The 27369-nt window shown below is 48.2% G+C and overlaps 1 protein-coding gene across 8 annotated transcripts in view; it reads left to right on the top strand.

Annotated features, from left to right (window-relative positions):
• The window catches only part of myt1lb (myelin transcription factor 1-like, b), a 79829-nt gene that overhangs the window by 25396 nt on the left and 27064 nt on the right, over window positions 1-27369 (top strand). For 6 of the 8 annotated variants that reach the window (XM_078089010.1, XM_078089013.1, XM_078089009.1 and 3 more), the window contains exons 2-5: window positions 2987-3097; window positions 8179-8224; window positions 9745-9778; window positions 25477-25958. In XM_078089010.1, the coding sequence (XP_077945136.1) occupies window positions 8179-8224; window positions 9745-9778; window positions 25477-25958 (562 nt within the window). In that variant the 5' untranslated portion in view covers window positions 2987-3097. Of the gene's footprint in view, window positions 1-2986; window positions 3098-8178; window positions 8225-9744; window positions 9779-25476; window positions 25959-27369 lie in introns of those variants that run through there. The other 2 variants (XM_078089011.1, XM_078089014.1) reach the window with 2 other exon arrangements.

Consider the following 27369-nt stretch of genomic DNA (forward strand, 5'->3'; position numbering starts at 1 on the left):
GACAGACGGGTCAGTGTAATGTCTCAGTGGGATTTAGAGGGCTTGGGTGGTTTACTTCAGGGATATAGTGGATCAAGTTTTTTTTTTTTTATCTTTTATGTGCTGAACCCCTCTTGAATTGCTCACCTCTGTGCTGTCAGGGCAAGGAGAGGACTCCCTGTCACGATAACATGGGCACAGTGGACAAAACGAGGCAGGAATTGGGTCAAAAATGTCCCTCTAATTAAAAACTGATATGCGTGCTGTTTCTTATGTGTTATCTTAATCTGTGTTTGCAGTCCGGTCTAGTAGAGGCATCGATTCCCACACGACAGTTTCAGGAGGAATAGATGCAGCTGCCAGCTGGCTTTATAATCAGTACATTTCCATCTCCTGTGCTCTGGCTAATCAGACCAGCTCACAAACACACCATCACCCAGTACACACACATCGGTTCCTCTTCTCCTCACCGAGATCTCTGGCTGAGTTCCATTTCTCCCTTTATCGCACCGCAACGTTTGTTTTCCCTGAGAATTTTTTGGGGACATAAATATTTTACTGACATCCATCGGGGTAGTTTGTGGATCTTCAATGTGCAGCAGAGGAATGGAGGATCATACATGAACCCTGTTCCCACCTGACACATGTGACTGAACCCCAGCATCAGCACACAGGCACAGAGATCATAGTCCCTACTTCACCTCCTGTGTGTGTGTGTGTGTGTGTGTGTGTATGTGTGTGTGTGTGTCCGAGATGCAACAAACAGGCACGCAAAAGAACACAGGATGTGGAACAGAGCGAGGGGGAGAGAGCCACAAAGAGGGAGATTTCATCTCCTCTCTGCCGCTATACATATCTGCCAGAATGTAGGTCAGGCAGCCCCAGTCGCTCTCAGAGCCTGGGAGGAAGAGATTGCTGTGTGTGTGTGTGTGTGTGTGTGTGTGTGTGTGTGTGTGCGCGTACTCCCATGAATAAAGCATGTCTCTTGTATTATGTGATTATGTGTGTACCCGTTATCCTCATGTGCCATGTGTGTGTGTTTCTTTATGTGTTTTGTGTGTGTGTGTCTAAAATACCTGTACAGTATATGTCATAAAAAGAATGTCACAGTGTGCATGTGCCAGAGCAGCTGCTCTTCCCGGGCTGCTTTGGGTGTGTGCGTCCTCGCTGTGATACATACAGGAGCCCCTGTGAAGAGCAGCCGTGCTCCCCGTTCGTTGTGCAAAGGGTTCACTGCAGCCGGAGGACTTGGTCTGCAACAAAGCCTCGTACGTTGGGATTATCAACACCTGGGGAGTGTTTCCTGTCAGGAGTGGTCGTCACTTCAAACTGATTACTTGTGTGTTGTTGCTTCTCTTGTGGCTGCGTGCACCACGTCAGGTCCTTGCTCATCCAGCACTGCTCCTCCGTTGTATTAGTCGTTGCAGACTGAGGTCTGGGTGTATGTGATGGAATAAGACATTTATAAGACAGTTTGTGTGTGTGGTGTGGTGTGGTGTGTGTGTGTGTGTGTGGGTGTTTGTGTGTGTGTGTGTGTGTGTGTGTGTGTGTGTGTGTGTGTGTGTGTGTGTGTGTGTGTGTGCGCTCCCACTGCTGTCGAAGGACCATTCTTCCCTGCATTCGCTCTGTCTGTCACTGTCCTTGGTGCTGAAACTAGCAAACCAGCTCCTCAACTCTTTGGCTGGAATCCCACACAAAGGCACAGGCTTTAAATACGCCGCGCGCTGCTTCGCTGTGTGCTATGTGCGTCTTCTGTTGTCTAGTTACACTCTTGCCATTTGTCTTCTCTTTTTTTATGATACACAGAGAAGTACAGAGGTGGGAAGGGGGGGAGGGGGGAGCGCAGTGTTCGCATGAAGACTCAGAGCTGTGATTCGTCATCAGCCTCCACATGAAGACCTTCATCACAGGACGGACCCATCACTTACACTCTGATTGGGAGTGGGGGGAGAAATATCTCGCAAGAATAAATTCACCCGTCGCAACTGGACTTTTCTAAAAGCGTTGTTTGCGCTATCCCCTTGCAACTTTTGTAGTTTTTGTAGCATTGTAACGTTTCCAGCTTGGCCCCGCTTCAGAGGAACACTACAGAAGGACCGAAAAAAAAGGTGGAAAACGGAGGTTTGTGTTTGTGTGATGAAGCCCAAAAAAAAGGTGCCCCCTGATGGTTCAAAGAAAAAGTCTGCCTATGCACGTAAGAAGCGGCGCTCCTTTTAGCACATGGAAACAACAAGCACTGTGAGCCTATAGCTGCTTTGTCCTCAAGGACCAGCTATTGTTTTTGATTTAAGCTGCTTTGAAATAGGTGGGGAATAGCTGTGTGTGTGTGTGTGTGTGTGTGTGTGTGTGTGTGTGTGTGTGTGTGTGTGTGTGTGTGTGTGTTACGGGCCGTCTGCTAGGCTCCCTATGGGGGCCTTCATTCTTTCTGACGGTCCCTATACACCATCAGCACCTCATCTGTTCTCTCCCGTACGTTCTCTCAATTAGTTGCAGCGAGCGGAAGGAGACAGGCGGAGCGTTTGACTGCATATGCTCATTCACACCTCCACCTCTTCTCTTTCCCGTCTTTATCACGTTCCGTGTTCATTATTATTATTTTCTTTTACTGGAGGAGGACATTGACCCCTGAACTCCGTGTATATCAACCGCCACTCCGCCTCACCCGTTCCTCTCCTCCTCTAACTCAAAGGCAAAGGATGGAGATCCGAGGCGTAAAATCAGGCATGCAGGCACGGATCATTAGCTATATTTGTCCCCACTTCCTGCAGAAGATGATAGATTCAGCTAATTACTCCGTGTTGCCAAGCCCGTCGCACACGACAAGCGGCTGTTGTTTTGGCGGAAGCCAGCGCTCGCTTGGCATGTGCTGCATATCCGGTGCTATATGGTTACTCTGGAGCCCAGTCAGAGGAGAGGAATCTCTGTATCGCTGTATGGGGCCGCGATTGTTCTGGAAAATGGTTTTAATGACGCACGCTTTCCCGTCTTCTTCCTCCCCCCTGTGTAGAAAATGAATTTGAGGGAGACGCGGTGAGCCGTTGAACGTCTGAACGTCGGCAGGTCACCGGGGAAGCAGAGGTCCGGACCAAAGAGCTGCCTCCAGCCCAAACCCTTTCAGGTAGTGCAGCGCTCTAAAACAAACTCTAAAACACTAAAACCCACGTTTGTCTCCAGTGGGAAAGGCTCCATTCATGTCCCAGACAAACGGCTGCTGTAGTCACAGGTATCAGTGTCTCTAGCTCCTACACGGAACCATGACACACAGGTGGACGATCCCGTTTGAGGTGAATAATTATCCATGAAATCAACAGGAACAGTTTATCAACATACATGACCTAAAAGGATTAGAATCACCACGAAAGTCATCTTAGTCTTTCCAAATTACATGACATGTCATTTAGCTGACGCTTTTATCCAAAGTACATTAAGTCCATTCAAACATAGGGATACAAACTCAGAGGCAATATCAAATAAGCCAAGTTACAATTTGCTATAGATAAGTGCCATTATAAGTACAATTTAAGTGCTACAATTTGTAGCCTTCATGTCACGGATGCGCCCCTCACAGCTCGCACACGTCCCTTTGTGTCTGAATTGTAAAACATGCTCTTTACAAACTCCACAGAGACCACCCAAAGATTGACTTTCAATTTTGTTAATCTTGATTGATTTATTTTTTTTTTTTAAGCAAAAATATGAAAAGAAAAGTAACCACGGTAACATTTGCACAGTGGAACGGGATTCACCAGAAGATGAAACAAAAAAAGGCAAAGAAGGCCATTGCCTATTTCATGTTTTCAAATGTTTAAATGACCACGTATGTACGGGCTGATTTAGGTTAGTACACTGTACACAAATAAATGAGAGAACCAAATATTCTTTTTCTAATGTGACATTGTTGAAATGTTTGAACCTCTTTCGTGTGCCAAGTTTGAAATATGCCCCCTTAGACTGAAAGTTATTTATTGGCAAAGGCCCAGATGAAAAGTCTCCACGGATTGCATGTTCAGTAATATCAGATCTATTTTTTGATCTGTACATTTTGATCTGTACTGACCCTTTTATTATTACATTTTAGAAAAAAACATCTTGTAACACATGCCAATACAAACCAGTTTTTGACCGCTTATTTCCTTTATAAGTTTCATAAATTCTGCTGTCCAGTCCAAGAATGCAGCAGCAATGAAAGGTTTCAAAGACGGAGATGGGAGGCAATAAAGGCGAATAGAACCATGACTTCACAAAGGAAAGGGTGTGCCAACATGACCCAGCCGGGCCGTTGAGCAATCATTTAGGTAACAAGCACACATCCTTGCAGCCCCTCTGCGGTTTCCGGACCAGCTGATAAATTGCGGCATTCTATTCTGATCACGGCTCGTGCCTCTCTAACTCGTTTTACAGCCCTGCATCGCTGCTGTCGCCCACCAAAGCCATCCTCCGCACTAGTTAGGAATCACTCTCTCCGTCTGCCTCCATCACCCTCGCTCTCCTCCTCACTGACTGTCAGCGCGCACTCCGCCGCCGCTGTCGTCTCCGCGGCCCCGCGCACTAATTCAGATGCACTTAGCGTCGCTTCGGCACACGTGTTTGCTGTCGTCGGGTGATGCACGGCGTGAATACCTATTCGCAGTGAAACTCGATAGTGCCAGTGGCGTTTTGGTGGCTCCCCGCCGCTGTACCCTACAGAATACCAATGCGTGTGCGCGTCCGTGTGCGCGTGGCGGAGGGCGGGTCGGGCTCCATATGCCTGAGACGCATTCTCCCAAAACTTCAAGGTGAAGACAAAGGGAAACTGATAACGATGTGAATCGTTGTGACAGATGTCTGAGCAACCCCACCACCACCACCTCCTCCTCCACCACCTCCACCCCAGTGATGAACACACACACGGCACTCGTCTCAGCGCTTATTAGAATAATCGCTGCATTTCTTATCATGTTTCATTCCCAGTAATGTCCCGATTATTCCTTATCAAGCAACAAACACCTCCTCCTTATTTCTGTCTGGCGTGATGAAGACTCCCAATAACCGGCACGGAAACTTTCATTTCCAAGGAAGATCATTTACATATTTGTTTTGGTTCTGCGGAGGACTCTACAATCCATATTGTTGGCATTTGGACGGCTGCTTGTTTTAATGTGCATGTGGAATAATGCAGGTGTTCAACCCTTCATCCACGATGTGCACATGTCTCCAAAGGACCACCTTCTCGGACAATTCATCTTGTGTTTGTAGCCTCCGCGCTTTTGAAATGGGATGCAGCCTTCGCACCGGCAGACCCGTGTGTTCTGGGAGTGAATAAAAACCTCACTCGATGTAAACTGCTCAGTGCTCCACGTGGATGCAAATGAAAAAGCACAGGGCCTTCTGTCATGCATATTTAGAGGCAATGAATGGTAGATAGGAGTATGAAGTGCAGCGGGACTTTCAGCTAAATACCCACCGGCTGGTGCCCTTTGAATATTCCAACTGAATCCCAGTGGAGGTCATGTGTGAAATGAAATGGTGAATTACAACACAAGTTAACTACTTCCACCCCTGCACCGATACTCCCGACATCAGGTCTGTGCAACAAGACCATCCACGTGTCTTTGGAAACATATTTGTTGTAGAATATGCTAAATATTGCAGCGGGTCATTATTTCTTCTCAATTGAACTTTTTATTGATGTGACAGTATATCGCCATTAAAAAAAAGTATTATTCTCCTGTGAAAAATAACTTGCCTTCAAACAAGAGCGAGGGGTGCAGATAATCCAGAGGGTTGTTAATGGATGACACGTCACGTGTAATATCCCCAAACATGGAGGTGTATGAGTCTGACGGGTCGTGTGAGAGTAGCAGAGCGAGCCGGACCTTCGGAGCTCCTCATCATACGTGTTTGCTTTGAGCCCAGCGAGAGTCGGCTCAACGTGACTCCGTGGTGATTCATCCCGCCCCGTAATGACATTGATCCGGCGCCTAATTGAGACGCAGAGACGCAGAGAAGGAGCGCGGCTCCTCCTAATCCTCAGTAAGCAGGCTAACCTTCATTACTGCCGTGACATTTTCCCGTGGGCTGCTCAGAGGACTCTCCGACATACGGCAAGCCGGGCGTGCTTCCTGAGTCCGGCGCTCACCAGGAGCCTCGAGGGGGGGGAGCTGCAGCTGGGTGGAGAAGACTGATGTAGGCCTTGAAACGCTCCGCAGATCGACTCACTCTAATACATACATGTGAGATTTGTATTAATACGTCAGATGTTCACTGGAAATTAGAAGCATAAAACACAAATTAAATAAAAACAATTTAAATGCATTAGAAAACACAGGAAGACCAATTAACACTCATTGTGACACCCACCCCGCAAAGTTAGATAATTACAAAATGATAATAAAAAGATAATAAAGGGGCTCCAGTCCAGGAGGCGCCGCACATCTCAAACAGGAAATGAAGTGAAAAGCCAACTATAGAATCCCTCTGCAGATTGCCCATCGCTGATGGATTCATTGTCAGTAACAAACTTTTGAGTGCAGTTTTTGAGGACATCGGCTCCGAAAGAGGCTTCATCCTCACGTCCTTCAAAGATACACAATGTGTACACGTTTGACACTCATCCCTCTGTTTGATCTTCCTTATTCAAGACAGAATGCAAGTGATTTTAGCGTTGATATTGACTTCCCCACAAACAGTTATTTCTAAAAAAAGTGAGTGTGATACAAGTGCTGCTGCTGGAAATGCGTTTCTCATCTAAAAGCGGGAAAAGACATTACTTAAGAGAAGCAGTGGGAGGAACAGAAGCCTCCGAGGCTGAACGGAGAAAGAATGGAGCGCCACCTACAGAGACTTTTTAAATCACGGAATACGTTGAATAGAAATGACAGCACCACCCACATTGATATGCAAGTGATTTCTCTGGTACACGCTCACAGTGCTCTGCTTAGTCTGTCTGGATGAGCTGGGTTTATACAGTTTATTGTCTCCATCACTGTGGTGATCTTTTCTATGTACAATATGTATCTGTATTTGTACATATTATGAATCCATTCACTCGTTAACATATTAACACATATGAATTTAATTATTAAATATACTTCGGAAAATATCCCTCCCTGATATGCTAATAAGATTTACAAGGTCCCCCCGCCTTTCATCATTTTGTTTTCCCCCCCGTTGAAGCCTTTACGGGCATTCATAAAGAACCACACCATTAGGGCCGGGGGGCTCCACAGTACAGTAAGTGTAGCGTTAATAAATCATGTTTATTATGAAGAGACGTCCGAACAGGGCAGCGGCCCACGTCATAGTCCACAGCCCGCAGGCGTGAATATTTAGGGACATCTGGAAAAAGCAAGAGTAACGTTGAGGCGGCTCAACAATTTATGATGTGTTGGTGTGGGGACAGACCCACCTTTAGAGGCTGGGACGGGGGAGGGCGTGGGAGGGGGGGGGGGGGGGGGGGGGGGGCGCTACAAAGGGCCGAGCCCTGAGGACGAGAAGCATGCAGTTCAGGTTAGATGCGTAGGCTGCAGGACATGAAAGATGGTCACACCTTCATGACTGCGTCAATGTCTGGCCGGATGGACAAGAGAAGGATAAATGAGAACTTAGAGTTTTGCTTCATTTCAACATGCATATTTATGAACATGGAATGTATGATGTTGAGGCACATCCTCACTCTGCATTTCTGTTTCCGCTTGTTAAATGCATACAGTTTATTTCTTTAAAATCTTATTATATAAAGAAAAATTCCATTTAACAGCAAGAGATGAAACATTTCCTGAACTGCATTTTAAGTGGGTTATTAATAACACTTTAGTTCAGGTAACAAACTAATATATCTGTCTTTTCCAAATATGAGTCTTGTGTAATTTGTTTTAGTTTAGAGCTATTCCCTGAAATACTAATCTACTTTTTTTCACATTACAGACAGCTCTACATTAAATATTGACTTTTGATCCAAGCGATTCGTTTGTATAAAAGCATAATCAGCCAGCTGCTTGTATGACAGCAGGTCTCCTCTGCTCTGCAGGATCTGCAAGAAGCGGATGTTCCTTCTTTAAATGACAGCGTGTCAGTCGGTCATCTACAGTGCAGCACGTGACTGCTTCACATCCAAGTGTTGATATCGCATATTAGAGAAGGAGAGAAAGGAACAGTGATCTAAATGAAAGCGTGCTTCTCTGTTGTGTATTTAACAGCTTGTTTGTGCCTTCTATGCAGATGGAGGTGGATGCAGACGACAAGCACCACAGAACCCGCTCCAAAGGTATATACACACACACACACACACACAGCGGCACGGCCACTCAGGGTCACCTTCACCACCAATTCTGGACTGCCAGAGTTGAGTTGCATCCTCTCTCTCTCTCTCTCTCTCTCTCTCTCTCTCTCTCTCTCTCTCTCTCTCTCTCTCTCCCGTCTCTATTTTGAAATATGTTGCTGAATCAGAATCACAAACTCCACATTACACATTAAATTGATTTTAACTTTTTGAACTGATTTGATCATTTGGCCAATAAACTTAATCCGAGTCAAACTCCTGCAGGGGGACTTAACTAAGCTAAGGACTCCACTTGACTTGACATCTCCTGTAACTGAATTAATCTGTGCATTAATTACTTAATAAAAACAAATTAACTAATTCATCTCACATTTTGAAATTCATAATATGGATTAATCGCGACTAAAACCGGCATGAATTAGGAGCAGTTCAGTGTCTCTGAGAGCCAGTTTAGCTGTGAGTGTTGGCGGGAGAACATCAGCGGTCTTCTCTAGAGTTGGTTGATGACATAATAGGTCATTGCTCCTAGAAACAACAGAAAGACTGAGGAAGTTCACCGGCCCTCATCTGACTCTCACGGCATCAAAGGCCATTTCTGAATCAGAGGATGCATATTGAATTCCCTTTAACACTAGGACGTGTCAGCCATCTTTGACTGAACAAAGAGCGAGGTGCTGACCATTGCTCCTACATTGAGTGGATGAGAACCCCCCCGATGGATTGAGTCTCCTGGGTCCTCTGTCTGTCGGCCCAAGACACGACTCAGGTGTGAGTGGAGGACTGACAGCTTCTTTGGGGCCGTAGGACCGTTGGTTTTGTCGTGAGCACCTTTTCTGTAACAGGAAAGTGATCTCTTTGTTTTTTTACAGTTACAGACAGTGTAGAGTGAAACGTAGAGGCTTATAGGAGGTCCTATAAAACCTTTGTTGGATACAAAATATTCACAGGCGAGCGTTTCACATTTTTGTGTTGTTTATTTTTCTTGTGTCATCCAAAAGTTTCCATTAGCAGAAAAATAGTTTTTAGAGCACTGTAGAACAATTAAAGAATTCGAACAGTTCTGGTAACAAAACAAAGAACAAATAAGTGAGTTCCAAATATAAGCATTTACATAATAATGTTTAATTTAAATTACACATTTTTCTTGAATAGCACAAACAGAGTGATCACATGTGCACAGTCCTGTAGTCCCGTACTATTTCTACACACAGCAAAGAACCAATCATTTTACTATGAACTGTTTCAGAATAAGGCTACACACTACTTTTAGAGAAATGCATATTGCAGGACCAATTTATAATGTTTTAAAAGTACCAAATCAACATCAAGGATATGTTCTAACTTTTCACATTTTAAGCTGAAAGTGTTTCACATTTCATGGTAAACCTCCACAGATCTCAAGTCCCAGTGATCAACTATTCAGCAGCTTCCTTTCCATGTGTTACACAAAGAGCCTGTGGTTTACGGATGCACAGTGTCATAATCTCTCCCTCTCCCTCTCTTAGTGCCTGTGGATCCAGTCTTAACACAGCTTTTCAGGTCAGTGCGATTGAAAATGTGTATGCACGCTCGCACGCACACACACGCACGCACACACACACACACACACACACACACACAGTGGCCGACTGCTGTCTTGGTGGTGAGGTAGAGGCAGTCGCTCACATCAGAGGGCTCTGATAACACTTCTTCCTCTCTCTCTCTTGCTTGTTCTCTACGTTTCTGTGTCTTCGGCCACACAGAGAGACCTCAGTCCTCCCCTCCTCCCCCCCACCTCCCCCTCCTCCCCCCCCCCCACCTCCCCCTCCCGATGTTTCGACGTTCTTAACGTCACAAAAGCTGATAACCGCAAAACTGAAACGAAATACATCCGATTCCTTCTCTCCGCTGGTTGTTACAATTTCCCCCTATGAAATATTAAATGAGTTTCTCATCGTTTAGTGATTCAACTAAACAGGCTAAATTGTTCAGTTTTTGTCTCATGTGTTTGATGATATTTAGCACGATGGAACATTATCAATCCATTAATGAATGCAGCGGCGCTCTTCCTCCCTTCCTGCAGCCTTCACATTCCTGAGGTGAGGGGGTGGTTCACGGTTTTCTTTGTCACTGCAAAGGTTCCCTGCATCTGTGTTTGAGAGGTATTGTCCTTTTTTAAGGAACGGTGTGAAGGGAAGAGCCGGGTAAAAAACATTGCTATGATCATTTATGGTCTTAAATGTGGACACAAGATTTTGGCCTTGATGAAGATAAGCTTAGCTTAGCTTAGTTGGACTTTTCCTTTTATCACAGGATTGTCTCCATGCTCAATATTATCACTGGCATCGGTGTTACTTTATCACATGTCACAAGATATAAATGTCCGTTAAGCTTTTCAAAAATGAATAATAATTCCTCACCACTCTGACCAAAGACGGCTTGACTGGGGGGCTCAACCGAGGGGGGGCGAACGATGCCCAATACGTTAAAAATAGCCTTGTTGCCCCATCCAAATGCACTGGCAGCCCCTCCCAAGCAGTGGCCCTAATGGAGCGCTCACACTGGCGTCGTAGCAGCTTATTGACTGATGTTCCTCACAGTCTCCGGGGAGAATGGGGAACGTAGCCCAAAGGATCCGACGGGAGTTCATTAATGTGAGCCGCTCAGCCTGCCCGTCCAGCTGCATCCCTGCATCCCATACATGTACACCTATATATTTATATATACATGGAAACAGTCAATCATTTGGAGACATTTCCCATTGGATTGAAATGTGTCCGACTTTTGACTGGTGCTGTATATGTATTTTTATTTGTCTGGTGAAAAGTGTAACCTGGATACAGCAGTGGCTGTTTCAGTGTCCTCTACTTGTCTTTGCAAGTTGTTTACACCGCAGTAATGTGTGAATTTAATTGTGTCCTTGGCTGCGTGGTAGGGGGCTGTTGCAGCTAAGATAACGCTTCATCCCTGCCTATATATCAATAAAATATTATTCCACCTGGAAGATTACTGTGTAGCCTTTAGCTGATATTCATAGATTGTACAACGTGTACTCTCCCTCCTCTCCCTCGTCTCTCTGCTCCACTGTCTCACCTTCCCCCCTTTTCCCCATTTTCTACAGTTCTCACCTCGCCTCACTCCCCCCCCCCGACCCACACACACACGTACTCTGCTGCCGCCGCCTGCAGACAGTAATTAATCAGGCGATCGATGTGAAGCCTATCTCCGGGCTGAGGCGTCTATAATGCCGATAATGCCGCTCGATGGCCCCTCTCCCCGGAGACCTGATGGTCTTCAGGACGAACGCGCTTGACTTTGCGTGCAGCAGCCGGCTCTGCTTCAGATCGGCTGCCCCGCGACGCCGCGCGTGCAGGTCATCGCATGCCCTACTTGTATGCAGCCATGTAACACGCAGCCAGCACACGCAGGAACGGGTGGAGAACTATGTGCGATGATGCTGGAGAGACAGACGGCCAATCATGGGCGTCGAACAACAGCATTCTTCATACGTGCTAACTGGATTAGCTCGAAGCCATTTTTTGAAAATGACATATGAGTGAGCTGGTGGTCGGCACAGCCGTCCGTGTCCGTTACAAACTCTCCACAATTTAGAGCAAAACTAACGACTCCTTTCTTTCCGTAGCAGCGCCAACAAGCAGTGTTCATATGGTTAGATGATACATTATTAATCAGTCACTATCACAACTCACTCACCGAAGGAGATGACACAGTTTTGACTGAGCCTATTGCAATATGTAGATACTAGCAGTGTTACGAACTGGATGTGGACTATATTAAAGTGTCTCGCCTTTTGTAGAAACTCTCAGTCAGACAGGACCGAAATCTTAAGGACTGGTACAAAAAATCTATAGGAAATAGTATCGGTCAGCGTGTCCGTGTGCGAGTACTTCGTAAAATGAAGTAAAGCCGCTCATCGCTCGTTTACTCCGGGGAAGTGAAGGAGCGTTGGTTGTAAGGTTTGAATACCCAGCATCCAACAGCTAGATTGAAGGCAGCCAATGAGGCGCAGCCCGTAAAGACCCACTGCAGACTACATGCTCCACTCGGCCTGCAGAGCCCTGAAGCCCCCCTGCTGCACAAAACTATTTTATTCAGACCGAATCCATATTGAACGTGTCCCGTTTTCCAAATTGCACATCCCAGGGTCCCCGGCAACACACCCACCCAGTGTGAAGTGGATCCGCAGATCCCTTTCCTCGTGCCTAGATCGGTGCACGTAGTACCGGGTGCAGGAGGAGAGGCGAGAATCAGCTGGAGCGGCGAGTAGGATGACAAGGGGAGGGGCACAGTTTATGGAGGCCGTCCCCCCAGCTGCCCCGTGTCTGCTGGACGGCAGCAGCCACACCGGCAGATATTAAGGCTCCTGACATAAGCGTCAGTTACAGGGCTGGATTTATTTTATGAAAGAAAAATAACATAAAGATAAACAGGGAGCCCGTCTGAATAAAGCTCCCCGTGGTTTTTAATATGCAAAGGGGGGGGGGGGGGGGAGCTGTGCGAGGCCGAGAGCTCGCTGCGTAAACTTTCCCCCCCCACATCTATCGTCACTTTCACAGCCGGCCGTGCTAATGGTGTTTATTAGGGTGCTCGCGCACTGCGAAACCCCATGGTAGGGGCACTGGGAGACAAATGGCCCCCATGCCCCCTACTCAGACACCCCCCCCCCCCCCCCCCTTTTTTTCAAGAAATAGATGGACTAACCCAATTTCAAAAGACAAAAAGAGGCGTCTTACGTAACGGCACAGCACGGGGTTTTGTATAATTATGGTGTTAATGCCCCTGATTTTGAACAAAGGCCATGATGGATGATTGAGACACGGCCGGGTGGTTGGGCGAGTGCACTTCTTACATGTGGCATCATCAAAGAGCACTGAGTCCATCCGCGTGCCAGCCGATGGACGTGTGGCTGGCGGGAAACAAGGTAATTGTTCACTTGACCGCGCGCATCCGTAAAGAACATTTTTTGAGAAATACAATGACCTCCCATATCAAAGCTATCAACATGTAAAGGTGCTGGAGGACGAGGTCTCAGGGCCTTGGGCGGGTGTTCGCACAGTCAAAGTATTCACTGCCGTGTTTGCATTAATCAAAAACATCCATGGAAACCAAATCCAGATTTGCACGATTTCACCTTGAGCACGCGGCGTTCATTGTCAGCCCCCGTGTGCGTTTGCACCGGAGTGCTGAGAACAGTTAAGTAAGGCAGATGACTGCTAAAGCCCCTCATTTTTCCCCCCCGTCGGAGTCGCGCCTTCACACAAAAGACACAAGGTTGTCCTCGTGTTGCTGAGCAGCCGGATGAGCGAGGCGGGAAGTCGCTGCCCCGGCTTTAATCGCCGGCGTCAGAGCGGAATCATGGGCGAACAGGAAGTTAATGAAACGTTTTAATTATTCCACATGATTGTAGAACGTGACGAGCGTGTCGGGGAATCATTGGTTCACACAAGGTGCGTCTCGGTAACACACGCACACACCTATAGTGTCTCCCTCTCCCCTCCTCATTCCCTTTTCCTTCCTCCTCATTGAACGCTTGCTCTCCCACGGTGCCTCCTCATCCTCAAAACTTGCCCTTGTCTGCCCCCCCCCCCCCTCCCCTCCTCCCCCCTCACACCCTTCCCATATCGATCTGAGAGCCAGAACCAGAATAAAAGGAAAGCATCTGTAACTCATTTACTAATATCTCCGTATCTCTGTGTAATACTAGAAACGCACACATTTGTGTTAAACGTGCACGGCGGATAATTAAAGATCCCTAAAATAAACATGAGGACATCAGCTCATCGGCACGCCTCAGTCTTCTTCCCCCTCACTCGCTCCTCGCTTCCTTCCTCCTCTTTTCATCTCGCCGTTCCTCCTCTCCTTCGCTTCCCCCTCCATGTCCCTCCCTGCCTCTCTCCTTTGCTTCCGTCCTTCCTTCCTCCTACCTTCCTCTTCCTCCCCACCCCTCCCATCTCTCTCGGCTGTCTGTGGCAGAGCTAATTCCCTCTTCAGATGCTGCTGCTCTCATTTGCATACTTATCAAAGTGTTTGGACTATCCGACAGAAGCTGTAGGAAGGTGGGGTCATTAATATGTTAATTACCCCCCCTTCCTCCCCCCCTCCTCCCCTTTAGACGGCTGCACACCATCCGTATCCTCCACCGCTCTCTTTGAATGTTTGAATTTCCTCAGAGGCCCTGCAAATGCCATAAGACTGCAGACGCTCACACACGGGTGTTACTGCAGCTCTCTACTGTGTGTGTGTGTGTGTGTGTGTGTGTGTGTGTGTGTGTGTGTGTGTGTGTGTGTGTGTGTGTGTGTGTGTGTGCGCACACGCAATCTATAAGCTAGTATCAATTACACGTCTACTGTTGTGGATTAGCAGCATTTGCAGAAATGTTCATTTGACATTTTAGAGCAATTCTATGACTCCTCCCACGTTCTGTGCTGGTCCAATCACAGCCTCCGCAGCTACAACTAAAGACAACGGGCCTGTGAAGCTTTGGATTTCTCTACATGCTAGAGCGTAGTAACATGTGTGCTGAGTAGATAAACTGTGTGCTCAGTTAACCAGCACACTGTACGTTAGTGATGATGTGTTATTTCTACTGACGGGGCCAAAGCACATCAACAGCAAACCCTTTAAAAGCTACTCAAGACGGCGTTGTGTTTGCTGAACGCCCCGTTTTCTTTCTTGGTCTGTCAAAAATATGAAATAAAAATATTGTCTTTAACTGAAGGACAATTTAATGTTACATTTTTCCTTCTAGTGGTGACCGAAGGACTAGGTGCTACACAGCTACGCAACCACTTTGCTGTTGGTGTATTTCTCAATACGGATGAACTATTCTGGTTAATTATGATCCTCAGGATTCGCTTCAGCTTCAGTCTGGGTGAGCACGACATCGCGCAGTGCATATTTGAAGACCCCTTCCATGAAAGTTTAAAGGTGCAATGTTTGGGATTGGCAGCATTTCCACAGCCTCTGAACGCTTGGCTGCTGTAAATTGATGCACAGAATCCTGTAAATCCGCCAGAGACGTCACGGAGCGAATGTAAGCTTAATCACCTGATGAGATTTGCCACCTTGATGCGTGCAAGAATAAAAAACGCCTGACAGGGATCCCAACAATAGCTGAGAGGGGTGGGGCCTGGCAAACCGTCACCTATTACACCCGCCTTATCTAAAGCCATTTGCACTAGACGGTTTTCCTAATCTACTGCACTCGTTACACACGTATGACGTCCAATATCTACGCCAGACTTAATCGGCATCCGTGACAGATTCTGTAAAACAATGACAGCAGCTGTCCTACACACGGGGTTGGGAGTGTGGTTAACTGTGATGTGTGTGCTCACGGACAAAGGTCGATGGGTCATTTATGTGCACGCTTTGGTTGGCAGTGCATTGCAGATTAGTAAACAGGGTCCAGGTGATGGACCCGGGCTCCTACACCGAGCCGCAGTAGCATTCATTATGAATGTCACAGGAAGTGATGAGACTCGGGGATTTTGATGCCCTTGATCATCAAGGTTGGTTTGAATCTGCTGTTTCAGAGAGGCCACATTTACAGAATGTATTCTGTACTTCACCGGCAAATACAGGTATGAGATTCCTAGAAAATGGAAACATGAAAATAAATAAAACATGTTCTGTGGAACAGGAAGGTAACTAGGGAGTCAAGTGTTTTCTACAGTAGGTTTCAATAATTTAACCAGGAGAGCCAAGGCAGAGGAACGGTTTCCACATTCCTACTCACCAATTTGGATGTCAGCTTTCTAAGGAATTTGATAAAAAGGACAACGACGATGAACAGGTTAATGTTGACTAGAACGGAGACGGGCTTGATAATCATGGAGGAAGAGGATAGAGGCGTGTTGGCACAATTGTATGGAAAGAGAATATACTATTGGAAAAGAGGCAAGTAAGGCAAAGGCAAAGAGGACGAGAGAAAGGGTGAAATGAGGAGAACTCGCCGCGTGTCCTCGGCGACAATAAAGCCTCACAATTCCACCTGGCCTTGCCTCGGAATACATGCTTTTCTTGGTGCCAAAGCGAGAGGGCGTTCAATCCAGCCCACGCAGGGGCAGACTTAACAATTACTCTCACTTTGAACGCAATCTCCCGGCCCGGTGGAAATGATTGACAGATTATATCCACGGTGTCGGGGGGGGGGGGGGGGGGAGTACGGGGGGGGGGGGGGGGGGGGCAGCCACGCCCCCCCTGACTCAAGCAGAAATTAGAGAACGGGGGGGGAATCTAAATTACACCTTAGCAGAGACCTCCGGCAGCAGGACAGGGAGGGAAGCATGATGAATGAGAGAAGGATGGGAACAGAAAGGTAGAGGGCAGGAGCACAGCAAATACATGTGATGCCACACACACACACACGCACACACGCACACACACACGCACAGATGCTGGTAGACACACAAACGTGCCCAGGGAGGTAATGGGTCTGCTGTACTATCCATGTGCAAAGGGAGAGACACTTAAATGCCATCTCTATAGGCGCGCACACGCACGCACACACACACTCACACACACACACACGCACGCACGCACGCACGCACACACACACACACACACACACACGCGCGCACTCACACACGCACGCATGCACGCACGCACACACACACGCACACACACACACACGCACACACACACACACACACGCACACACGCACACACACACCCACACACACACACACAGAGGCCTCTCTGCTCTCTCAAAGCACTCAGACAGATACAGCGGGAAGCAGGCAGCAGAGTGGTGCGATGAGTCTCGGGTCTCTCCAGTGGAGACGCTCATTGCTTTGAGCGCGTTGACGGGCGAAACACAACATCTACCACGACCACTCAAGGAAGACTGCTGTTATCAGTCCTTCTCGTCTGCTCAAACGCTGCGTTTGGCTTCATGTTGACAAATACAATTGATAAAGACCAAAACCACCAATGTGATGTATGCTTATACACTGGTAGAATAACTTATTCTTCAGTGCTCAGACCTGTATTTATTTAGAAACGGGGGGGGGGGGGGTTGCGTTCATGTCCCTGGTAGAAGTTGCTACAGTGGTCAAAAGCTCCCTCGTGGCCGGGCGCCGTGTGTGGATGAGTTTTGCTCAAGTTGCTGAAGGTGCTGGACATTGTCTGGCCGTCTTATTTGACACGCCTTTGAAATCATGCATGGGGGTCCGGAGCAGTGCCAATGGACCCTGGTGGTGGTTCCCATTTTCAAAAAGGGGGACTGTATAGTGTGCTGTAGATCTTCCCCCACACCAACCTCCTCCCTGATAGAGTATGATAACGGGGACTACAAGAAGAATAGTACGTAGTGTAAATGTGAACTAAAGCAGGCGCAACTGACATGTTGTCGCTTCCCTGGAAGCTTCTGTCCGAACCGATATCCTGGAAGTCAATTGAGGATTGCCGGAAGGTTTGTCTCTAGCGCGGGACGTCACTGCCTGCTGGTGCCAAGAAGTCCGATAGTCCACTGAGTGTTTGGTGCTAAGACGCATGGTGACCGGCAGGCTTACCTCTATCTGGGTAGAGTGCTGCCAGCCTGGCTTCAAGGGGCCTCGACTGGAGCAGGGCCTCCAAGAGGCTCTTCACCTGGAGGCCGAGAGGGACGAGAGGCCAAGGCCGGCACTCTGACACGCACATTCACACGGGCGTTCACACCCACGTAGGCTGTCTTCGGTGCCAAGCCACACACGTGCAGACATGCGAGTCGCACACACAGACTCACACTACGGCAAAGCCCTCACACGCACACAACCCACTTCACATGTAGAGCAGCGTTCCCAGCTGAGTGCCTCTCTTCAACCTGGCAATTTCAGATCCGGCTAAAGCACACAGGACGCCATGCTGATTTGATGCGTTGAATGGCAGAATGGCCTCACTGCAGCCCTCGTTACTGATCCGGAAAAACCCAACTCATCTACTTCATAGCTCTCTGTCATCCGCACTCATGTGTGTGCAAATACAGAGGGGTTTCTTTTACAATCCAATGCAGGACACTTTTGGGATGGACAATAAACACATACATTTACGCACGGGAACATAATGTAGTTGTTCGTACACAAAGCACCATGTGACAGGAAGGTTTCGTGCGACATTCAGTTTCTAGGTTGCACAAGATGCTCCTATGAAAGAATCATGAGTAAATCTGTGAGATGTGAATAATAGAAAGGAGGAGAGGTAACCAAAAAAAACAACAACAACAAAAAACAAAGGAGCGCTGTTATTATTTGTTAATAAGACACTCTGGAGCTTCACTAACTAGATCTCATTACCACAATACGCGTAGGCACGCAAACGCACACAGCGCCACACAGACACCTCCCAACGCCCACAGCCAAAACACACACCTTGTTCACACACACACATGCCAGACGCATGCAGAAGGCTCTCATCCTGTATGACTATCTTTACCTGTGAAGCCCGTCGTTGCCTAGCGCTGTGTAATCACATCCCTCACTCCACCCCCGCGTGATTAGACGCCATGATGGATGGGTTAACGCCTTCACCTCGGAACGCCTCGCCGCAAAACTAATTACGCGGCCCGTACATGTGTCATGTGGCCGATACATGCGATAGCCCCCTCCGCCCGCCGCCATAAGGGTGGGACGAGTGCGATAAAGGTGTCCGGCGTGTTCCCCTGTTAATCAACAGATAAGCGATGATGAGGTGACTCCGCCGTTGATTGATGGACCTCTCGAGCTGAGCTGCGTGTCAAATATTCACCGCCACAACGGCATTAATAGTTTCTATACTGGTTTCCTCACCAGACATGACCAGACGTCACTTGAACAGTCTGCACCTGCAACTATATACAAGCATAATCACTTTAGCCTCAATGTATATCCTGTTCCAGGAGCCACAATCAATGCCTCAATTTCATAATCCATCCCCATCAAAAACATTTGCTTTGCATGAGCAAGAAAAGATGATCCTATCGATTTTTCAATCAATGTATGGCAGGAAGGTTTCAGACTTGTGTCACTGCATGGGCAGATGTTGTTCTTCTCTGGATCAGGGGGCAAGGCTGTGTCGGCATGCACATGTATGTGTGTGTGTTTGTGTGTTTGCCTGTGTGTGATTTCCACGGCTGCAGCTGGGGCTGTGGGCTGAGTAATTGCCTGTCTTGGTAGGGAGCGCGCGGCAGTGAGCTAAAAGTCAAGTGCTCTCTTCCTGCTGGAGACCTCATTTGGATTCCACATAGCTAGCTAGCAAGCTAACGCCAGCCCCGGGCCTGTATTATTCATAGCTTGACAGATAGTTCTCACTAAAAGCATTGGAAGCGGGCCAGGTGGGGATAGAGCGACACGGGGGGGGAGGCTGCACCCTACACGCCGCCTGGCAGAGGGAGAGCAGAAGATACAGGAAAAGGAGATCCCAAATGGAAGATGGAGACGGAGCAGCAGGGAAACGCCATGAGTGCGATTGGAGACGGAAAAGGGAGCGTTGAGATGCAGGCAGAGCGAGGGCGAGGATGGGCTGCGCAACGTTAAAACGCCGAGATGGAGGAACCACGGCGGGGCGGGAGCCCAGCCAGGGAAAGCGGAGCAGGAGGAAGAGAACAGGCAGCCATCCGCCCCCGCCAAGCTCAGCAACCCCTCCTCCTCCATGTGCGCAACCAGATAAGGTCGCATTAATCAAAATCTGCCACTTCCCCTTCCAAAAAAACACCGGCTCTGCCATCAGCCCCCCTCTGTGAAGTATCTGTCACCGAAAAAGGGAAATTTCCATATTTAATGGGGAGGCTTTATATCAGCAGAGAGCCGGTGTGGACTGAGGGGGAAGAGAGCCGAGTTGGGTTTGATCCGTCGGCTCTGTCATTAGAGCCCTGGGGTTCATTTCACTTTGACTCTGACACCATTCTTATCATTTCAACAGCAGAGAGAAGACGTCGGTACTCGTCTCGTGCCACTGCAACCGCTTTTGTAGGAGTACCCAGCCCACGTAAGAATGATGGTAGTGTTGTATTTCCATCGACATGCAGCTCCAATAATTCAAAACAAACTTCGAAAAGCATTTAAAAATGAGGAATCTGCTTCCCTCGTCACAGCTTCTTCTTTGATGCCATTTGTTTATTTTGAACTCTTTTTAATTCCCCCTTTTTGCTTCCCGTGCATATTATTATTATTTTACATATTATGAAAAGCCTGCAGACTACCTTTTCCGCTGTTACCCTGATAAACAGGTGTTGACGCCTTTTTTTGTCATCTTTTTTTTTTATAACCGCCTCCCAGAGGAAGACATCAAAGAGAATAACAGATCATGAGCAGCGAGTGTGCCAACCAAGGGTACGCACGGGGGGGGAGGGCTGCTTTGGGGCAGCTCCAGGCCGGGCACAATCTGACCTCTAACCCCTGAACCCCCCTCCCACCCCTTGGCCTGCCCTCTCCTTGGAGTGGCTGCCAACTTGATTACATCAACGTCAGAAGGCGTTCCTCCGCGGCGGCTAAACATGACGCAGAGTGAGAATCACATCGTAACACGCTTTAGGGCGCTCAGGCACCGCGGGGCTCTTTTTTTATTGTGGTTTCTGTCAGAGAGCTTTCACATAGAACGGCAGTTAGCGTTAAAAAAGCTCATTTTCTTTCTGCAGTCAGGTTGATTTTTTTCTGAACTTTTGCACAGCAAATAAAGGGATCGACCAATCACAGTGTGCAGAACGGACATATTCAACAAACACAATGTTATGTACAAGACAGTAGACTTTAACATGGGTTCTCCATGGCACCGAGGAATACAAGACATCAGGCTTTAGCCATGTGTGTCATGTCTGACCTCCAACTTTCCCTCATTAAGTCACGTGTACTTAATGGTGTATTAATGGGATTTAACAACAATATAGAATAGAACACTTTTGTTTAAGAAAGAAGTCTGGAGGAGTTTTGATTCCTTTTCTTCTCCAAAATACTGAACAGCTGATCCACATAACAAACAGTTTGAAAGACATCACCGTAGATTTGGTGAGAATCCCCACAATATATATTGATATAGATATATTCAACGAATATATAATATATATATATATACAGATATTCAACAAATAATAGCGAACAAAAAAACTAAATGAAGAGAGGGATTATGGTTGGAATTTGGCTGAACCATCATGACGACACACACTGAGGCTGGTGAAGACAAAGAACAAACTGGAGGAAAGGATTCCTTCTCCAAATGGGCTAGCAGTTAACTAGTTGGCCCCTGTGTGTGTGTGTGTGTGTGTGTGTGTGTGTGTGTGTGTGTGTGTGTGCGTGTGGTGATTGATGGCAGTCATTACGCTGGTGGAGAGACTCCTTACCTGGCTAATCCAGGAGTGAATTCAGCTGGAGCATGACAGATAGGCGCATTACACCCCAGAATCTGCTGCTGGATGAGCCTTCCAGCTCAGGACCTCCACTACCCAGCTACGGACAGGGAGGATTAGGGTTCGGGTGCATTCCAAATACATAACAAATATTTCATCATCATGAAGTACAGTTTTTTTATTTATTTTTTTATATATATATATGCATCAGAATGATGTGATGTGCGATGCAGAATCTTCATTTAGCACTGGGGAGAGTACTACTGTTGCAGTGTATTTGGAATTTATTTCCACTGTACGAGGGCAGCATGTGAACGTTATTAATCATTTCCTAATCAATCTTCTTGCAAAATCGTTTGACTACAGGTAAATCCGTGTCGGCCACAGTGCCTGCTAGTCGCTGGACTGCGTCTCAGACTAGTGGAGGGAGGCTCAGGGGCGTCTGACTAAAGCATAGTGGCTGCAGGCTGCGCATTAGCTACCGCGCCACCAGAACCGCCGTCTGAGACATTCAAACATTCAACCTGCACGTGAAAAGATTACACCGAAACGTCTTGTGTTACTAAGACTCTAATCCTTCGGCACATGTAATTCCATCGCGGCACACAACCGTCATACATGTTCATCTGACCATGAGGATTATTACCGCTCTACAACAAGTAATATCTGATGAGTTCTTGCACCAACTGGTGCGTGTCCGTGCATGTGTGTGTGTGTGGGTGAATGAGCCGCAGCAGCTGATATACCAGTGAGAGCCGGAGATGACAGAAAACGCCCCAAATTGCAGCGTCTGCCATGTGCTGAGCCTCCTGCACCAAGACTCCTTCTTTTGTTCTCCCCTGCTAGTGGGAGATGCCTGACAGCTCTGAAATGATCCTCTCTCCTCTCCCACACACACACACACACACACACACACCCCTCTTCTTTCTTTTCAACAGCTCGTCTATATTTACCCCAATTTCTGCATGCACAAATAAGATGTGTGTGTATGTATATATATGTATATACTGTATATATATATATATATATATGCAGGGAAACATACATCTCGCCTGTCTGGCTTTACCACAGCCTGCCTTTGCCTCCCCACCGCTCATCCTCCCCCCCTCGTCCTTCCTTCTCTCTCATGTCCTCCTCCCTGGCTTTGCTGTGAGGATGGCGGAATCCCTCATGGATTTTTTGAGGGTATCACCATGGAGACGGGGCACTGCCACACATGTCTATAGATCCATCCGCTGGATAAGGCGGGGGCCACGGCCAGAGGTGGCACGCTCCCTCCATCTCCAGCTGGAGCGCTGAGGAGCGACAACAAGGAGGTTGAGGAGAGACAGGGGCGAACGAGGGGTGAGGGCAAGGGGTGGGCGTTTAGAAGGGAATTGGTGTCCCCCAATGGAGGAGGTTGGGTGTCGAGGCTTCGGACGGAGAGCAGGGGGGGGGAGAAAGAGCGAGCACCGAGAGGAAAAAGGCATCAGCCGCCTCATCCCCCGTGTCAGGCAGACAAATAGCTTGTGATGCTAATGGCTGGCTAAAGCTTCGGCCCCCGCTGAGAACAGCCGCTAATACGACTGCTAATAAAGGTGCCGTGGAACGCTGTCGCATTCCAGCAGCCGCTTAGCTGTCGCCCCCAAATTGAGCCGAGCGGGAGCCGTGCCCCTCCTGCTGCTCCACTCCCCGCCTCGCATTAGCGCTCCGGAAACGGGGCCCTCACTGTAGCATTTCCAGAAGGGGGGGGGGGGGGGGTTTATGCATTCAAGGGCCACTTGTTCACACGGTAATAGAATTTGTTCCATCTTATCATGGCGAGGATGCCCTCTCCATAAAATATGAAGTGGTCTTTTTGTGATCCGAAGCTCTTTTCTTTTGTGATTGCTACCTCTCACGCTGCACTCTCCTCCCGGGGATTTTGTGATTGTGCCAGGGGACAAAGCCGAGGGAAACCGCACCAGTCCAAGCGCTATTTCCAGTATGTGCTCGCCCCCTTTTCTTTCAATGCCCAGAGAAGAGTATTTTCTTTTAGTGCCACCTAATTATTGCTGTAATTTTAATTGCCGAGCGCAGTGAGTGGGATGCCTGTTGATGACGAACGGTGCAGTCAAGGTCGCTGCGACAGAGATGGTGGGATGGCGCAGCTGTAGGAGGGACGGGGGGGGGGGGGGGGGGGCTTCCTGCGACTGAGTCATCTCAGGGGCAAACGCACCTCTTGCAGTGTCAAAAGCCCCTGAGCCCCCTTAGCACGAGCCCCATTACAAGCAGGACGCTCACTGCAGTAACTTCCAGTGAAGGAGCAACTTTTTGCACAGTCGGGTTATAAAGCACATTCAGGGGCGGGGAGCCCCCGCTTCTCCCTCCCTCCACCCCCTCCACCCTCCTATCCTTGTCTGCTGCCAACCCGCCTGCCTTGGCAGCTGCTGACCTACTGGGACCGGCCCCCTTGATTTATTTGGAGAGGGCCCCGGAACTCAAGGGGGCCAGGATGAGTGGCATTTTAATGTGCTTTTGAGATGTTTGGTCACAAGCGCTATTGATCACAGTGCTGTAGTGTCCCCCCCCCTCCCCACTCCACACACACACACACACACACTCATTCCCCAACTGTCCCACAGACCCCTCATGCTGCCCTGGGGTTGGGATCCGGCTGTCAGGCAGGGAATGAGTTTCCACGTGGGCTTGGATTAATGAAATGAGGCCCCTGGTTGCGGGGGGGGGGGGGGGTGCAGGGGGTCAGACCATTAAGGGATCCCTGGGCTTGGCGAGATTGAGCCTGCCAGCTGACTGTACCCTGGCTGACTGATGGCCGTCAGGGACTGAGGAGAGAGGGAGGGATGGATGGGACCGGATATTGGACTGTGGGACACATTGACGGGAAAAAGCCTCCTAGCAGCAATCCGGCCTGCAACAGCAGCTCACCTCTTTTCCAGCACAGCGCACCTCTAACGACCAACATTTTCCCTCGCACAGCCTCGGTGCCATTCTCTCACATCAGGTCTCGCTCGAAGTAGCGCACACAGCCGCTGGAAACATCCAACGGTGGTAAAAATAGGAGCCAGGGATATTTCACAGCCGAGTGAACACGCCCGCAGCGTCTTTAGCTCTGTGACGCGGCGGCCTGGACAAGAGGTTGATTCGAGGGCCAAAACACTCAGCAGAACTCATTATCATTCCGCCCGTGTGGGCGCCTTTGTTCCAATGGAGCCAAACGCATGCACCTCAGCCACACGCGCCCCCAAAGTCACACACATGCAGCTTACAGCCGGGGGGGTGGGGGGGGGGCAGGTGGCAGCTCGGGGGCTCTCGGAGGTTTGATGAGTGAAATGGATTAAGCCCCTGTGATCAATAGCCTGAGCGAATACACAGATTACCAGATTATCCGATTAGGATCCGTCCCCCTGCTGCCGGGGGGGCACAGAATACATTAAAGACCAGAGGTGCCTCGGACGAGATTCAATTAATCCAGCTACAGGTCGTCTCCTCCCTCGTACAGTCGACTCCAGGCAGCTGCACTCACGTCAGAGGCAGAGGATGTCGCTACAGAACTCAGTGTTTGTGTGACATGCACAGTGGTTTCTGTTTTGTTTTATTGGACTTATAATTTAATGTGAAAATAAAGCAAATCATCTGCTTAGTTTGCTTCAGGGATTTGTTTTTCTTATCCCTTTGTAACCGGGTTCTAGACAAAATGGAGCATTTTATTATAATTGCCCGATGAGTTAATGAGTTCATGTCTAATTAGGGTTTGTTAAGCAAAGTTTCATATGTCTCCCAGCAGATGAACTTAAGGGGTGTTGCTCTCCTTGCAGTAAAAGGCTCTTGTGCCGTTGCGTCTTTGTGCTTTGTGCATTCTGGCTTGTAAGTTGCTGCACATTAACACTTGATAGCAGCTGAGCATTAGCATTCGTAGCCAGGTGAGGCTAACGGCTGCCCTCTTATCTCCCCTCTGCAGTGTGTACGGCTGCCCCCGGGCAAAAAAGAGAAAGAGCCTAGAGAGACAAACCCTGGACACCTCCCCCAAGAGGAGCACCTACCTAGATGACATGGACAACTCCACCATGGAGGAGTGCTACGAGACCGACGGCACGGAGGAGATGGACGACCGGGAGGAAGAGGAGGAGGAAGGAGCAGTAGAGGAGGAGGAAGAGGACGGAGAAGTGGAGGAGGAGGTGGAGGAGGTGGAAGGCTACATGGACTACAACATTGAGCAAATGGAGCACGAAGAAGGTGTAGTGGAGAGAGGGGATGGAGAAGCAGAGGAGGAGGAGGAGGAGGAGGAGGAAGAGGAGGAGGTGGATGTGGAGCAAGAAGAGGAGGAGGACCGGGATGATGAGAGGTTGGACGAGGCGGAGGAAGAGGAGGAGGCGTTAGAGGAGGTGGACTATGAGGAGGGAGAGGACGAGGACGAGGACGAGGAGGCAGAGCACAGTCAAGGTGAGCTCACTTTCTCATTATTACGTAGCAAAAGTCATCAGACTGATGTTTGATACGCAAATAATAGAAAAGGATTAAAGCAATAGTTCAACACTAGATTTATGTCGCTTGGTGGGTCAGAAAAAATCTTTCTCACTGTCACAAAACTTCAGTCTTCAGCAATCTTCTGTTTGATTTGGGTTTGATTTGGGTTCCTCTTCATAGAGTTTCTTGCACCGCCATGTTTCTACAGTAGCCCGGAACGGACAAACCACACTTCTCCACCCTGGTAACTGGAGCCGTAGCGTGCAGCCGGTGTCTGACCTCAGTGCCCCTACAGTAGGCGAGGCCAGGTCCCGAGGGACACCCAGCCGTCTCCAGGGTCACCACTGGACGCCATTGAGTCCTGCACAGTGTGCTTTAACATCGAGTTCTAACGTGGTAACCAGAGAGCTCCAGAAGAGCTTTATGGGGGGCCGTAAATCTTCTTTCCCCTAGAAAGCAAGTGTAAATCTTTTCCTGAATGTCTAACAATTCCTAAAAGCATTTCTCTCCGTCTTTTATTAAGTCCACATTTGACCATAAGTCCATATTTGAGCAGGTGGACCTGCTGTTCAGATACTGATTGTGTTTTGCATTGGAGTACGACGTCACAAACCTTGTTACAGTGATTTATTTTAATTATTTACTATTCATTTATAGTTTTACATACTTACTATTTTTAAAGAACGTAACCATCCTGTTACTGTGGTCTAATAGAAGCTGGAGGAGAGGTGCACAGGTGACCAATTTTTTGTTTCATTCTTGATTTTCTGTTTCTTAAAAAAATATATAAGTGCATAAATTCCATAGAAATGATCTAAATTGATGGTTAAAAACAGCAGGATCCAACTAAGCAATTTGTTTCCACTGAAATGCTTTAGCATTGTCTAGAAGACCATCGGTGTTAAAGCTGATTATTTTGGTAAGCAACAGAGATTAAGCATTTTTGAAAACAAACAAATCTTCACACGTCCGTCCCTTGATGAATATTCAACATTAAGAATACGAGAGTCACTGTCTAGCAAAGTCTTTGATGGTGCCTACCCTGAATACATGACACATAACCCTCAACCAGATCTTCTCTGGAGCCCCTCCCAACATGCCCAAGACCACATTTGGCAGGTTTCTCTGCTTCGCACCCCCGCATCAAGATTGGACCTGACAGTGCCTTCAAGTTCAATTAAGAGTGAAGCTCTGAGAGGAGTGTGTGAACCCTAGTTGGTGCGTGGCCCCCCCCCACCCCACCCAAAGTGTTGATGTTGCATCCCAGCAGCCGAGCTCGTATTTCTTTATTTCTTTTCTCAGAATGTGATTTTCCACAGCCTGGTGTTGGTTAGAGCTCACGGCCGAGGCTTCAGTGTAACACGGAGACTCTCGATCTCTTCAGCCT

This window comes from Gasterosteus aculeatus, chromosome 15 (genome assembly GCF_964276395.1).
Source record: "Gasterosteus aculeatus chromosome 15, fGasAcu3.hap1.1, whole genome shotgun sequence".
Classification (NCBI taxonomy): Eukaryota; Metazoa; Chordata; class Actinopteri; order Perciformes; family Gasterosteidae; genus Gasterosteus; species Gasterosteus aculeatus.